General features: G+C 40.3%; 1 protein-coding gene across 7 annotated transcripts in view; it reads left to right on the forward strand.

Annotated features, from left to right (window-relative positions):
- Nucleotides 1–15376, forward strand: part of RERE (arginine-glutamic acid dipeptide repeats) — a 418492-nt gene that overhangs the window by 174747 nt on the left and 228369 nt on the right. For all 7 annotated transcript variants that reach the window (XM_027975675.2, XM_060396516.1, XM_060396513.1 and 4 more), the window contains one exon: nt 11361–11431. In XM_027975675.2, the coding sequence (XP_027831476.2) occupies nt 11361–11431 (71 nt within the window). The remainder of the gene's footprint in view (nt 1–11360; nt 11432–15376) is intronic.

Here is a 15376-nt window from a genome sequence, read left to right on the forward strand (position 1 = left end):
AATGGAAGAGCACACTTGTTTAACTTTGTGCAAGGTGTTGTGGAGGTGAAGAGAAGGCAAGACCCGAAAGGAGACAGGATGCTAGTCCTTGATCCTTCATTTTATGGGGAGAAATTACACTCATTCAAGTGATGGTCTTTGTCAGAAACAGGCAGTAAGTGGGCAGTACCACCTGAATTGGGGAGGACATGAAGGACCATGGGAATCTTGATTTGGGACTTGAGGTTGGATGGAATTGCAGTTGAGCACCTCTAATAGGGGCAGCAGCCTGAGGATGGGACATGATTGGAATATGGTTATAGGAGAATTAAAAACCAGCTGAGCGGATGTAGATATCGAGCTGAAAAAAGGACTGAAAAGGATAGCTGTGGTTTTCCTTCTCTTGTTTTTGTGTGAGTTGCAGTCTGGCACTCTGTGACCTTGGTGTTTATGGTTTTGGGGCAGCAGAGTCTCGAAGCTTACCTTATTACTGTGTGGGTTTTGATTTGATAAGTTTTTCTGAAGGTGCTTTTTTGCGTGGTTGTTCCTCTTTTAAACATCTCTTACACAGCTATGTGGGTGCTTAGGTGAAAGTCAAGTCACTCAAAAAGAAAAATCACTCATGGGACTGTTGTGTTATCTGGTTAATAAAGCTCAGAAGTAAATTTCCGTTAAACAGAGTATCAGTTCAGTAATGGTATTTATTACTGTGCACTGTGTGCATTATTTACATGTCTAAATCCATATGGTACATTTAGCCTTCTTTTAATAAATTTCACTTATTGTTGGCATTGTGACTGATTTTAAATACGTAAGAAAATCGTCCAGCAGTTTGCAAAGGAATATATAAGGTAGAAAATTTTAATTTTCAGTTTTGCTAGTTTAAATCTGTAATAATTGAGCATCTCTCTGTTGAGACTGATAAACTTTCATTTCCCTAGTCTTTAGTTATAATCTAGGTCCTAACTCTTTCTGGAAAGTTGGTAGTAAATATTTGAGAGAGAAGAAATATTAAAAGGACACATACATTCGTCTTACCAAGAAGACTTGTAAGATATAGATGCCTGTAAAGTACAAAGAATAATTGGTGTGGGAAATTTTGTAGCTTGATGCTTGAATTGTGGAACAGTTGCTTTTACAAAATTGGGAACTGCAGACTACAATTAACTGTCATTAATTTCGTTGAGTAGAAATATGTTCCATTTACTGTACAATCAGGAGCCAGGCTTGAATGAGTTTAAATTGATGAAATCTAAATTATACTGACAGTCCATTAAACAGTAGCAGAAAACCTGTAAAGAAAATGGATTCACAATGATACCAGTTTATAATATAATCATTTGCCAAATAAGAGTTATAGCCAGGCATTGTGAATTCTCCTGTGTATTTCCAGTGAGCACTGCAAATTGGTTGAACCATTTATTGTAAAGCCTAGACTCCCAGCTCATTGTTCTCTGAAAAGGAGCAGTGTTGCTTGAAATCCTATGCAGGATGTGACCCCAGCAGATCAGACTAGCAATTTGTTTGTTGTCAGCCATGTGGGAAGAGAAGCATCTTCACTCCAACCTACCTGTCACTGGCTGTTTTCTCCTGTGAATGCTAGGCACAGAGCTCCTGAAAGTGTTGGTCTCTCTGTGTCGGTTTCTTAAATGTATGTATTTCAGCCACATTTTAGTTGTAATCTTTATGGTAAGGACATTTCCACCAGCAGTCATCGTCTGCTTAATAGGGATTTTATAGCAGAATTTATTTTTGACAGGGTTCACTGAATTGGAGTGAATAGACTTGTTACCTGCCTTCTCAAGCAATAGAAAGGGTACTGGGGTCGGGGAGCAGCAAGAATGAGAGTGCTCTTGAAATTCCTTTCCTTTGCGTCTCTGCTGCCCTGAGACACTGCTTCATAAGGCAGATGGCCCTCACTGGTTTTGAAAAGAGACACCCCCTCCTCCCAACCCTGCATGCCTTTCCCCTTCTAGATTTCCTGTGTTCTCTTCCAGCACCTAAGCTCTTTACACGTCCACTAGAGAGATCGGCATCATTTAACTGGAGTTTGGATGTAAGGCTGGCTAGAGTCTTTTCCATAGTAGGGATTCAGTATGGGTCACAAGGAGGGCTTTTAAGGAACACTTTTGGAATAAAATGTAGTGATGAGAGTTCTTAAAATATTCTTTACTTCAGTAGTAAGAGTGTCAAACCATGACTTTTATTTAGCATATCAGAATAACTAATAAGATTCCTGCTGTTGGCAGGATCATCTTGCTTTTTTTCTTGTTTTACAGAATTTTCAAGTCCAAGTTGCATGGGTTTGATTTGGGAATGGGGTGAGGTCTTGCAACACCAGTTATTCCAAAACAATCAACGTTACTTCTTAGTGTTAGAAAGATAATCGTCTCGAATCATTTGTTAAGCTTTTGATGCTTTAGAAAATTTTCTAACTCCTAGAGAAGAGAGAGAGTGAAATGGAAAATTTAAACAAATTTGAGATTAGTTGGTTTTGACCTGCTTCTCTACCCCCTCCTACCTGCCAGCTTGATTTTTCTCTGTTTAGTTTCCTGTTAGCAATGAGGATAAAGACAGGTAAATATTGGCTAGATGTATGCAGTGTTGTTTCTAGACAAAAGTCTGTAAACTGTGTAGTTCTAGTTGGAAATTTGTAGACAAATGAATGCATGGAATTTTGAAAAGGAAAGAACCAAGGATATGTGTTACCTGAGATCTCAGAATCTTTAAGAAGATGTTATTAAGCCAATTTTGGTGACTCTTTTCAGGGTCAAACATAGGGTAGGGGTAATGACTAACAAGATTTCCTTTTAACAGAGGTGCTGTTTTCCCAGTTTTTGTTTTCTTTTCCCTTTTAAGTTCTCCACTATTCCCAGACAATGCTAATATTCCTTCCCCACAAAAGAATCTAGCAGAAAAAAGTAGGTCATCCTGCAAATGAGTTATTTCTTAGAGAAGTATTTATTAGAAAACAGCATCGTTTATGTTGATATTGCTTAAGAGCATAGTTTTATTGCTAGGATCTAATATAGCTTCTTTTCTGTTTTAATATTTTCATTCAATTCATTTATTCCTCTATAGTTTTTAAGTGTTTATCATACCGAAGGCGGTATATTGTTTATAGAGGTGAAGTATAGTGACAGGTTTGACTAGGGGACCAAGATGAGAGGCTCTGAAGGAGGCTACATGGTATGCTGGGATTGGGGTTTGGGTCTTGGGGTTTCAGAGTTATTTCATGGGTGTGAGTGTACAAACACACACACTTATGTATGTTGGAAATTTGGAAACATCCATATTAACTAGCAAGATATTAATATTGCCTTTTAACATCCATATTAATTAGCAAGATGCTCGTGGACTTTATTTTGCAGTGTTAGACTGCTTTTGGCTGATGGAGTGGTTTGGAGTGTGTCGGGTGGAGGAATCCTGTGTAAGAGGAGGGGAGAGCCAGAGAGCCGAGTAGTCCCAAGGGTCAGAGTCCTTGGCCAATGCTGTGCCACCTAGCTGGGGTCTCTGGAATTTGTCAGTGAGAAAGGCTTTGTTCATGAGTACTCTTTATAAGGAAAGGTTTTCTTTTGGAAATTATTTAGGGTGGCATTGTCATGCTTCACAGAGCGGTGAGAAGGTATTTCAAAGGTTAACAGGGAGAAATATGTTCCCGGAGAAGGAAGTTCTTCCTGGACCAGAGCCCCAGTCTGAGCCTTGCCCTCTGTGTGCCTGGTGAGTGAACAGTCAGTGTCCACTGTGCTTGTGAGGAGGCTGTCAAGAAGGATACTGGCAGGTTCTTTGTGTTTCAGGATGACAAACTGCCTGATGCTTCAGGCTGTGGTTTTTACTCTTGAGAGGACCCTGCTACTGCTAAGTCACTTCAGTCGTGTCTGACTCTGTGTGACCCCATAGACGGCAGCCCACCAGGCTCCCCTGTCCCTAGGTTTCTCCAAGCAAGAACGCTGGAGTGGGCTGCCATTTCCTTCTCCAATGTGTGAAAGTGAAGTTGCCCAGTCGTGTCTGACTTTTGGTGACCCCATGGACTGCAGCCTACCAGGCTCCTCCGTCCATGGGATTTTCCAGGCAAGAGTACTGGACTGGGGAGACTGCCTTCTCTATGAGAGGACCCTACTCTTGCTCTATTTTCATGAACCTGCTGACTTGTTGAGGGTTGAAAAAGCAGAGAGAACTTTCTTTGCCTCTAGAATCTGCCTTTGAGTTTTGGCTGACTTCCTTCTCCAGCTTAGCAAATGCTGTGCTGTTTGCAGATGGCACAAGAGATTCTTGGACACAAAGCTATGTTGAGGTTGTGAAAGATGGCCAGAATCGCCCAGTTCAATATCATTGCCCAAATCATGGACACAGGATTTGAGTTCACTTGTTCATGTGATCAATTTCCAGGCAGAGGCTGCATGTTAGAAAATAAATCTTAACCTCGACCCATGGTTTCATTCCTAGACACCCTCTAGTAAAGAGAAGAATTTGTTATCATGTGTTGTTTGGAATAATTGATATTGATGGTAATAGCGTCACTCATTTTTTTCTGGCCCATTTCAGGCTTGCTGATTTTAAGATTAAAAAATATATATATATTTGCCCTGCAGCAGCCATTAGCTCAATCTGGTAAATATGCATTTTCATCTCGGCAGTTTTGAAAATGTGCATTATGCACTTAATGGATCGCATCAGTTTTGCTCAGTTCTTTGAGAATTGCTAGCTTACTTTTTCTTCTTTAAAGGTTCTTTTTTTATTATTATTCTTTTTACAGTACTTGTGTTGACCATGGGGAATTTTCAGGTTGAAGATCATTGATCCAACGGAGTGAAACCAGTTTTCTAACCAGCTTCAGACAATCCACACTCTCATAAATTACATGAAAATTTTTGGCAAATCATTTTGGCTTTAAAAGGTTACTGGGCATATATTCAACTGAGATTTTAACATTCTTATTGACTTACATTCTCATTTCCTTCCCAAATAAAAGCACTTTATTTTTGTGCTAACTGTAAACACATATATAAATTTACTTTCTTAAATAGCTGGTTAATTAATGAGACAGTTGGAAAATACTGCTGAATTATTTGGCCTTTTTTAACCTTATTTGAAGGATTTCCAGGTGGCACTGGTAGTAAAGAACCTGCCTACCAACGCAGGAGACGTAAGAGATGTGGGTTCAGTCCCTGAGTCGGGAAGATCCCCTGTAGAAGCGTATAGCAATCCCTCCACTGTTCTTGTTTGGAGAATCCTGTGAGCTGAGGAGCCTGGTGGGCTACAGTCCATAGGGTCGCAAAGAGTCAGATATGACTGAAGTGACTTAGCACGCATGCACACAACCTTGTTTGAAAATCATTAAAAGCAATAATACATAGACGTGTGTGTGTGTGTGTGTGTGTGTGTGTGTGAGAGAGAGAGAGAGAGAGAGAGAGAGAGAGAGAGAGAGACTTAAATTCCAAATTGCTTCTTAGAATATATTCTGTTGTAGTTGGATTCTCCTATTCTTTTTACTGGAAGGGTTAGAAAGAAAATTTAAACAATTAAAAATTTAAAAGAATAATTTTTCATGCTTTTATTTTTAAAATGACTTAGAAAAGTCAGATCAAAGCAGTGTATTTTTCCCCCCCCATTCATATGGCAAGTTTGACATGGTGTTAAAATTTTTAGTTCATGTCAAGAATTTAATGACCTCTGACTTTGTTCATTCTGAGTGTAATCATTTATATAAATAAACTCACGTTTTGTCACTTAGTTTCGAGGATAATTTTGAAGATATTCTCAATCTTTTTCACATACAAGGTTCAAAATACTGACAGAGATCAAACGTGGTCCACTGGAGAAGGGAATGGCAAACCACTTCAGTATTCTTGCCTTGATAACCCCATGAAGAGTATGAAAAGGTGACCTCCCCAGGTTTATAGATGCCCAATATGCTACTAGTGAAGAGTAGAGAAATAGCTTCAGGAAGAATAGTCTGAGCCAAAGCAAAAACAGCACCCAGTTGTAGATGGGGCTGGTGATGGAAGTAAAGTCTGATGCTGTAAAGAACAGTATTGCATAGGAACCTGGAATGTTAGATCCATGAATCAAGGTAAACTGGAAGTGGTCACACAGGAGATGGCAAGAGTGAGCATCGACATTTTAGGAATCAGTGAACTAAAATGGACTGGAATGGGAAAATTTAATTTAGATGACCATTATATCTACTACTGTGGGTAAGAATCCTTTAGAAGAAATAGAGTAGCCCTCATAGTCAATAAAAGAGTCTGAAATGCAGTACTTGGGTGCAATTTCAAGAATGACGGTGATCTCTGTTCGTTTCCAAGGCAAACCATTCAATATCACAGTAATCCAAGTCTAATGCCCCAACCATTAATGCCGAAGAAGCTGAAGTTGATATGAAGGTTTTTCATGGTTCTCTGAAGACCTACAAGACCTTCTAGAACAGCAAAAAAAAGTTGTCTGTTTCATCATAGGGGACTGGAATGCAAAAGTAGGAAGTCAAGAGATACCTGGAGTAACAGGCAACTTTGGCCTTGGAGTACAAAGTGAAGCAGGGCAAAAGCTAACAGAGTTTTGCTAAGAGAATGCACTGGTCATAGCAAACACCCTCTTCCACAACACAAGAGATGACTCTACACATGGACATCACCAGATGGTCAATACCAAAATCAGATTGATTATATTCTTTGCAGCTGAGATCAAATTTTCAGCTTCTGTTGGATCCTAGAAAAAGCAAGAGAATTCCAGAAAAGCATCTACTTCTGTTTCATTTACTACGTTAAAGCCTTTGACTATGTGGATCACATTAAACTGTGGAAAATTCTTAAAGCCATGGGAATACCAGATTGCCTTACCCACCTCCTGAGAAATCTATTGGCAGGTCAAGAAGCAACAGTTAGAACTGGCCATGGACAATTAGACTGGTTCAACTGGGAAAGGAGTACGTCAAGGCTATATATGGTCACCCTGCTTATTTAACTTATACGCAGAATACATCATGTGAAATGCTGGGCTGGATGAAGCACAAGCTGGAATCAAGATTGCAGGGAGAAATATCAAAAACCTCAGATATGCAGGTGACACCACCCTATGGCAGAAAGCAAATAACTAAAGAGCCTCTTGAAGAAAGTGAAAGAAGAAAGTGAAAAAGTTGGCTTAAAACTCAGCATTCAGAAAACAAAGATCATGGCATCTGATCCCATCACTTCATGGCAAATAGATGGGGAAACAATGGAAACAGAGACTTTATTTTCTTAGGCTCCAAAATCACTGCAGATGGTGACTGCAGCCATTAAATGAAAAGACACTTGCTTCTTGGAATAAAAGCTATGACCAACCTAGATAGCATTTTATAAAGCAGAGACATTATTTTACCAACAAAGGTCCATCTAGTCAAAGCTATGTTTTTTCCATTAGTCATGTATGGATGTAAGAGTTGGACCATCAAGAGAGCTGAGTGTCGAAGAATGGATGCTTTTGAACTGTGATGTTGGAGAGAACTCTTGAGAGTCCCTTGGATAGCGAGGAGATCAAACCAGTCAATCCTAAAGGAAATCAGTCCTGAATATTCATTGGAAGGACTGATGCTGAAGCTGAAACTCCAATACTTTGGCCACCTGATGCGAAGCGTTGACTCCTTGGAAAAGACCCTGATGCTGGGAAAGATTGAAGGCAGGAGGAGAAGGGGATGATAGAGGACAAAATGGTTCGGTAGCATCACCAACTCAATGGACATGAGTTGTGCAAGCTCTGGGAGTTGTTGATGGACAGGGAAGCCTAGCGTGCTGCAGTCCATGGGGTTGTAAGAAGTCGGACACAACTGAACTAAATTCAATGACCTGTTTTACATATAACTTACCTTGTAGTTTGGAACCTCATATCTGGATTTATAATTTTTGGATCAATTTGGTTTGCCATGGTAGCTTTTTAAACAGAGGTTAACTTTGTATCATTACTTTGCTGACTAAGGTCCGTCTAGTCAAGGCTATGGTTTTTCCTGTGGTCTTGTATGGATGTGAGAGTTAGACTGTGAAGAAGGCTGAGCGCTGAAGAATTGATGCTTTTGAACTGTGGTGTTGGAGAAGACTCTTGAGAGTCCCTTGGACTGCAAGGAGATCCAACCAGTCCATTCTGAAGGAGATCAGCCCTGGGATTTCTTTGGAAGGAATGATGCTAAAGCTGAAACTCCAGTACTTTGGCCACCTCATGCGAAGAGTTGACTCATTGGAAAAGACTCTGATGCTGGGAGGGATTGGGGGCAGGAGGAGAAGGGGACGACCGAGGATGAGATGGCTGGATGGCATCATGGACTCGATGGACGTGAGTCTGGATGAACTCCAGGAGATGGTGATGGACAGGGAGGCCTGGCGTGCTGCGATTCATGGGGTCGCAAAGAGTCAGACACAACTGAGCGACTGAACTGAATGAGAAATGAAAGAATATAGATTCTCTTGCCTCTTCTGGAAAGCTTTTTAAATATATGTTGCTGCTGCTAAGTCGCTTCAGTTGTGTCCGACTCTGTGCGACCCCATAGATGGCAGCCCACCAGGCTCCCCCATCCCTGGGATTCTCCAGGCAAGAACACTGGACTGGGTTGCCATTTCCTCCTCCAGTGCATGAAAGTGAAAAGTGAAAGTGAAGTCACTCAGTCATGTCCAACTCTTTGCGACCCCATGGACTGTACCCTACCAGGTTCCTCCGCCCATGGGACTTTCCAGGCAAGAATACTGGTTGCCATTGCCTTCTCCAAATATATGTTAATAGCTACTTTATGTCTTTATAAGTAAAGGGTTTATAGTAATAATGATTCTGTTGATTATAATATATATATATTAAAGCTTTTTTGTGTGTAAAAAGAATAGAGTTATTCTTAATCCGTATTATCTAACCATCTGTTATTTACTTCGATTCTGTCTAGGCTTACCAACATCAGTATCAGACATCAGTCCTTTGGGGGAGTACAGAGAATGCAGAAATGAGTAGTTTCTTAGCTCAAAATTGATAGTGGACAGTGTAGACCATCTTGACTGCCAAATAACTGACTACACAGTGGATGTAAATTGTCAACATATTTATACAATATTAAGGAAATATTTTATCAGGGTAAGGAGATACTTCTTTATAGAGGAGCTATGAGAATTCACTGCCACTGGAGGTAACTCATATGGCTGCAGGTGCTTGTAAGAGTAAAATAGTAAAGAGGGTTTGATGTGGTCGGGCTGTGGGCTTTGGTGCAGTTGAACAGTGAAGCCTAGGGAAGGAAAGGTGTGATATGTGATCAGAGCATTAACTGCAACAAGCTTTTTTGTCACATGAGCTTTAAGAAAGTGGAGATCATTAGTCAGGAAGGGACCTGTTAGTTTTGAAGTCAGTGACTAGAAGCTAGGTATGACAGTGTTGGACTTTCAGGTGGTGCAGTGGTAAAAGAATTCACCTACCAATGCAGGAGATACAGGAGACTTTGGTTCGATTCCTTGGTGGGAAGATCCCTGGAGAAGGACATAGACACTCCAGTATTCTTGCCTGGAGAATCCCATGGACAGAGAGAAGCCTGGTGGACTGCAGTCCATGGAGGTCGAAAAGAGTCAGACTTGACTGAGCAACCGAGCGTACATGCAGTGTTACGTTATGAAAGACCAAAGATAGTGCCTTGGTGGGAGGCAATCGGAAGAAGAGGGGTATGGGCTGTGGTTTGTGTTCAGACTGAGTGAGGTGAATAAATAATGGATGTCTGGAGATTTGAAGTGCTGGTGGTGGATACAACAAGGATTGGAACAAGGAAATTAAGAACCTTGGATTTTTCCCAAATTTGCCCAAGTTGGAGCTACAGTTTTATTTAAGGAATGGGTTTCTTCACTTTTTTACTGGAATACCAAATTAGGATTAGGAAGAGAAATATTTACCACAGTGGGAAGAATTCTCTTCATCCCTTCAGGTGATTAGCATGCTCATGGATGTTGTCTGAATATTGAGCAGCTTTTTTTTTCCAGCATCCTAGACTTTGGCGCAAGATAGAAAGCTCAGTCAGCACTGCCATTTTGCGTGCATTCAGAGATTGAATTGCTGTTCTGGAGCCTACATCTGAGTAGAGAAATCAGTTGGGAAATTCTGGATGCCTAAATGTTTGACTTTCAGATTTCTTCCTTTTCTGTAATGACTGTGGGCCTCAAAAATCCTGCTGTCTTTCAGAAAGTTTAATGGAAGGAAGTGCCCCTCTGTCTTCCTGGTCTACCTCTTGGTGGGTCTTACTGGTGCCTGTGTTGGGACTAGGATTTCCACTGGACTGGGGACTCCAGACCTTTGCTTCTTGGGGGGCTGGGTATGTTGTGTTCTTAACATGCATGAATTGGAGAAACAGAGGAATCTGCCTGGTTTGAGAAAATTCTAAGTCATTGTTGTGACGGGCCGTGAGGAAGATAAAACATGGCATTTTAAGTGTGGGCATTGTGGTCACTCTCCCTGGAAAATGTGATTGACAGCAGATGCCATTCCTTCTCAGTAAATAGCACACAAACTTTCCTGTCCTGTGCTTTGTGATGATCTTGGGCTGTAGCGTGGAGAGTTTTTATATTCCTTTATAGGCACTGCTGCCCCTAAAATCATTACTTCTAAAAAAAACAAATATATCTTAGCCTGTCATTTTAGAAAGTAACCTTTAGACTCCAGCTGTTGAGAGCATCAGAAATAATTACCCAGCTACTGCCTTGTCAAATGTAATTTAAGAAAGTGCTCTTCTTCCCTGAGGAAAATCTAATTTGGTTTACTTCATTCTATTTCTGATTGGCTGCCTTCGTTTTCTTTATGATTAGAAAGTAAAATATGTTTAGGTTAAAATTTAATAGAAAGTTACCCATGAGATAGTAGATGGTTTTCTCTTTCTTTGTTTGTGTGGGTGAAAAGGTTATTGTAGTAGCATGTTCAAGCTAGTCTTTTTCACATATTTCATTTATTTCCTCACAAAATATTTATTAAAAATAAAGCAGTAGTTGGCAAAGCTGTTTGTCTTTGTGAAGATGGGGAGCATCTGTCTGAATAAGATATTCACGATTTTGTTTTGGTGTGTAATTACTTGAGTAAGTAATTCCCTTTATCGAAGTTTCTTCATCTGATTATGGATAATCCCATGGGATTCCCATTCCCCTTCTTCAGGGCTGCTGCGAACAATAACTGAGGCTTTACCAGTTCTTTAAATCATCAGCAAGTGATCAAAAAAAGAACTCAAGAGCTGTTTCCCTTTAGCTTAAAATTATTTGTAATTTAATATCACCTTTAAAATTTTTTCTATAAAAGGTATGTGCTTTTATTTATTTATTTATTTATGCAGTGGCTTTATGGGCCCTGTCTTGGTTTCCTTAAAGGTAAATGACATTGTTTAAAATTTTCTTTTTCTTTTAAAGACTGTGTGTATATCGAGAGTCGGAGGCCCAACACACCATATTTCATCTGTAGCATCCAAGACTTCAAGCTGGTAAGCATCTTTGCACGTGCTGTTGATTCTGCTCTGTGCTCTCTCCCAGTTCCATCGGCTGTCTCTGTTGATTGCTTCTCTCCGTGTTGACTTGGTAACCTGCTCACCTTTAAAGTGCTGACTGCTTGGTGACTGCAACACTCCAGTAAGGCAGTAAGCAGCTTTGTATTAGTAACATTGAATGTTAGAAAGCTCATCCTGCAAACAAATATTTCTGAAATTTTTATTCCCTTAGTAACTGTTTTGACAACAATTTCAGAGATTCCCTTGAGTGGTTTTTTTCTCGGCCATTGTGAAGAACCTGAAGTGAAGTGAATTTGGGATTTCATGATGAGTTGGGGAGAGAAAAAGAATGTAAATGGGTCAGAGATTATGACTTTCTGTGGCATACTTTCTTAGGTATGTTAAGCAAATATGGAGAGTATCTTGAACCTTTTTTGGGGGAGTCTCCCAGGAGTTGGGGTTGCGAGAAGGAAGCCTGGCCTGATGATGGAATAGCTACACTACTTTCTCACTGAAAACCTTTCACAAGTACTTAAGTGCTGGGATTGTCTGAAATGAAATCTTGCTTTCAGTCCACTGGTTGTCAGACTGGGGACTTTGGATCCTTCAATATTCGTAGAGAGTTTGCAGAGGTCTGTAAATAAACATTCTCAGTGTTCAATAAATGTACCTTATACATGTCTGTATAACTCCTTTTCAAATGTATCAATATGCTTCTGTGATTTTTAAAATTAACCTATTTAATGACAAGACATAGTTAAGAATCACTATTATTGTTTAGTATTTTCCTCAAACCATTGTAATGTGAAATACTGTAATTTCGGGATCTTTTGAAACATGATAAGAAAGGATTCTTGTACTTGAAGGTTATGAGCCACTGTGTGCATTCCTAGGTTTAGAGGCATGCCAATTGTTTAGCTTTGTAGAGATACACGTCAGTGTCTGTGAACGCCACATTTCCAAACCCCTCTGTGACTTCTGATAACACTTGTGCTCTGACATACATTGTACGTAATATTTCACTCTAAGGAAAATGATATTCTGAACTGTGCATCTCTTTTGTAAAAAAAAAAACACATTTTGAATGATTCTAAATGTCCAATTAGTTTATCCTATTGAGTTAAAAAGTTACCTGCCATTTACTTTTCTTTATTCAAAAATTATCACATGAGTAATACATGTGTTTTGCTACTTTAAAACAAAGTAAAACAGGCCATTTATGTATAAGATTCCTTTATTTATTTATTTATTTATTTATTTATTTTTTACATGATAGTATGCATGTTAGAATTCCCATTCTCCCAAATCATCCCACCCTCTCCCTCTCCCTCTGAGTCCAAAAGTCCGTTATACACATCTGTGATTCCTTTATTTTTGATAGATCGCTTTTACCTTCTGGTTGTTTCACAAGGTGGCCTTGCAGTTTAATCTTGTAAATCAAATGCTTTCTGTTCAGAGTTTATGTCAACATGAGGTTTTACCATTTTTAGAGGTCTCTGCTGTTTATTATATGTTGCCTTCCAGAGATTTTTTTTACAGACGCTGCACCGACATCTGTGAATCTGGGCGGCGGCCTTGTTTCATGAAGAGTTAGCTTTTGCTAGTGGTGCTGCCATTGCTCTCTGCTCCTTGTCTTTGTGTGTGATTTTTACCAAATGTGTAATACCAGTGCACCATGGAAAAGATAAAGCTGTGGAATCAAATTGCAAAGGTTTTTCTTTTAACTGTTAGAGTCTGAGTCCCTTTTGTACACGTTTTGCACAGTAGCAGGTGCCTTCATGTTTGAACGGCATCTCTTATGAAATGCTGATTACAGTGTGATAGCTGCTGTTTGGGGCAGAGGTTCCTGCTGAGCTGTAGTAATTGCTCAGGGTATTAACAGCAATAAAAGCTGAGGCTTCTGTTGTCAGGATTGGTCTGGTGCAGCACATTAAAACGATGTGGAAAGTAGGGTGCTATAGGTTTAGATGCCTTTTTCTAAGTCATGTATGCTATGTGATGTGTTTCTGATTGAGTTCTGTATTCAGCACGTATTCTTTGTTTTGTGTAAGAATAACGAGGATGATGAAGAAATACGTGCTCCTGGAAGAATATAGTTATTGTCTGGTTACCCACTTTCTTTCCTTGTTTCTGAATACCACTTATGAAAAGATAACCTCACAGATGAACATAACCATAGACTTTCTGTCCTTCAGCTTACCCAACTAATAGGCAAAAAGATGAACAGAAGGAAATGTGCTTTGTTTCTTTGCAAGATTTTGCAAAGAAGAAACCAGGGTTGGTTTTGCACACAGCAAATGCCACACATGGCAGGTGGAACCGTGGAAAGGAATAATCCAACAGCTTTGACATGTTGTTGATTAATTACATGTTTTATCTTTTCTGATTTGAGGTTTAACTGAGAGATGTCTTTCTTTGTTTATACCATAAATTAGAATCAGTCCTTTTATCATGGTGAGTTTCTGAGTACAAGGTGTGTTTGGGGACCATCAGAGGCACTGGGGGAAGGCCTTTTGTAGGGGAGGAAGCTGAAGCAGAGGTTTGGAGTAGCTGTGCAGAGAGAGAAAGTGAGCTGTCTCCCTGAGTCTTGCTGCACTGATGCTTCTTCCTGTTGGATTCTTAGATTACCCTCCTTGTTTTCTTTCCGTGAAGGGCCCCCTTCTTGGGCCAGCTGGAGGAGCTCTCCATTGACCTTATCCGAAAGAGCCTGGGCTCACAGCGGCAAGCCTTTTCTTCTGCTGCACTCCCCCAGCTTTTCTCTGTCACCATGTGGCTGAGCGTACACTGAGGGTTTTGTTCCAAGCCAGTCGGTATCCCCAGGGGCAGAATGTGCCAGGGTGAGTTCAGATGTTCTGGGTTATTGCCAGGGCCTTCAACAGGCAAGACTACTTTGTGTTCTCTGTTGAGTGTAGCTATAAGGGGACTGAGGAATGTAAGGCAAAGGTCCTCCCCTCAGGGGTCTTGGGTTCTGCCTGGACAGACAGCTGTGGTATGGTGGATGTCAGCCCTTGTTGAAGAACACTCGTAGGACTGATGTGGAGGAAGGATTCCCTTCTTTTACAAAAAAAGCAATAAAATTCTATTGTTATAGGAACCCAGGCCTTAGCATAGTAGAATTAGTTTGCTGTCTAGAAATAATCATGGATTTTGAGAATGCTGGATGGAGATTATTGAGATTGGTAGGTTCCATTCAATGTCACCCCACAGAGTTCCTCATCTGGCTCTAAGAATGATGCTTCCTGCCTGATCCTTCACTCCCAGATGAGTGGTTGAAGCCATTCTTTTAATATCCTGCATGGGAATTCTGTGTGGATTCCTAATAGTTTCTGTTACTCATTAAACAGAAAAATTATGTTGCTTGTTTCCTTGAGTTATTACAGTTATCAATTCTTCAGCTATTTGTTACATGAAATTAATTTTCAGGTCATATAGATAATTATTACAGATATTATTTTGAGCAGATTCCATTGGTTCATTTTTGCTCCTATGTGGTTTATTAAATAGAGACTCCTTGGATTTGGGGACCTGTCTGTAGTGAATTTTCGCTTTTTCCACTTGACTTTTAGGGCTCAGGGTGTTGTTCCAACTCTTCGTGGATGCGTATGCTCTGGTGTCATTGTCGTCCCTAACAGCTTCTATTCTCAGTGCTGATCCTGCATGTGGAATAGTTAAAGATGCCTCCCACTCCTTACCTTGGCAAAGGCATACCTCCATTACTGCTGTGAATGTGGGGACTGAGTTATGTAAGATGTAGTATCTGGTGTCTCTTTGTTTCATAGCCAAATGTGAGTGGCTGAGGGAGGAACGTTTGGAATTTCTTCCTAGTTCCTGGCCTAGACCCATAACCCTACCCCAAAAGGTGATTGCCACAGTGCAGCAGTCAGGGGCTTCAGCTTAGCTGAAGCTTACTGTTGAAATTGCCCTCTCTCCACCAAAATTGAG

This window comes from Ovis aries, chromosome 12, assembly GCF_016772045.2.
Source record: "Ovis aries strain OAR_USU_Benz2616 breed Rambouillet chromosome 12, ARS-UI_Ramb_v3.0, whole genome shotgun sequence".
Taxonomy (NCBI): domain Eukaryota; kingdom Metazoa; phylum Chordata; class Mammalia; order Artiodactyla; family Bovidae; genus Ovis; species Ovis aries.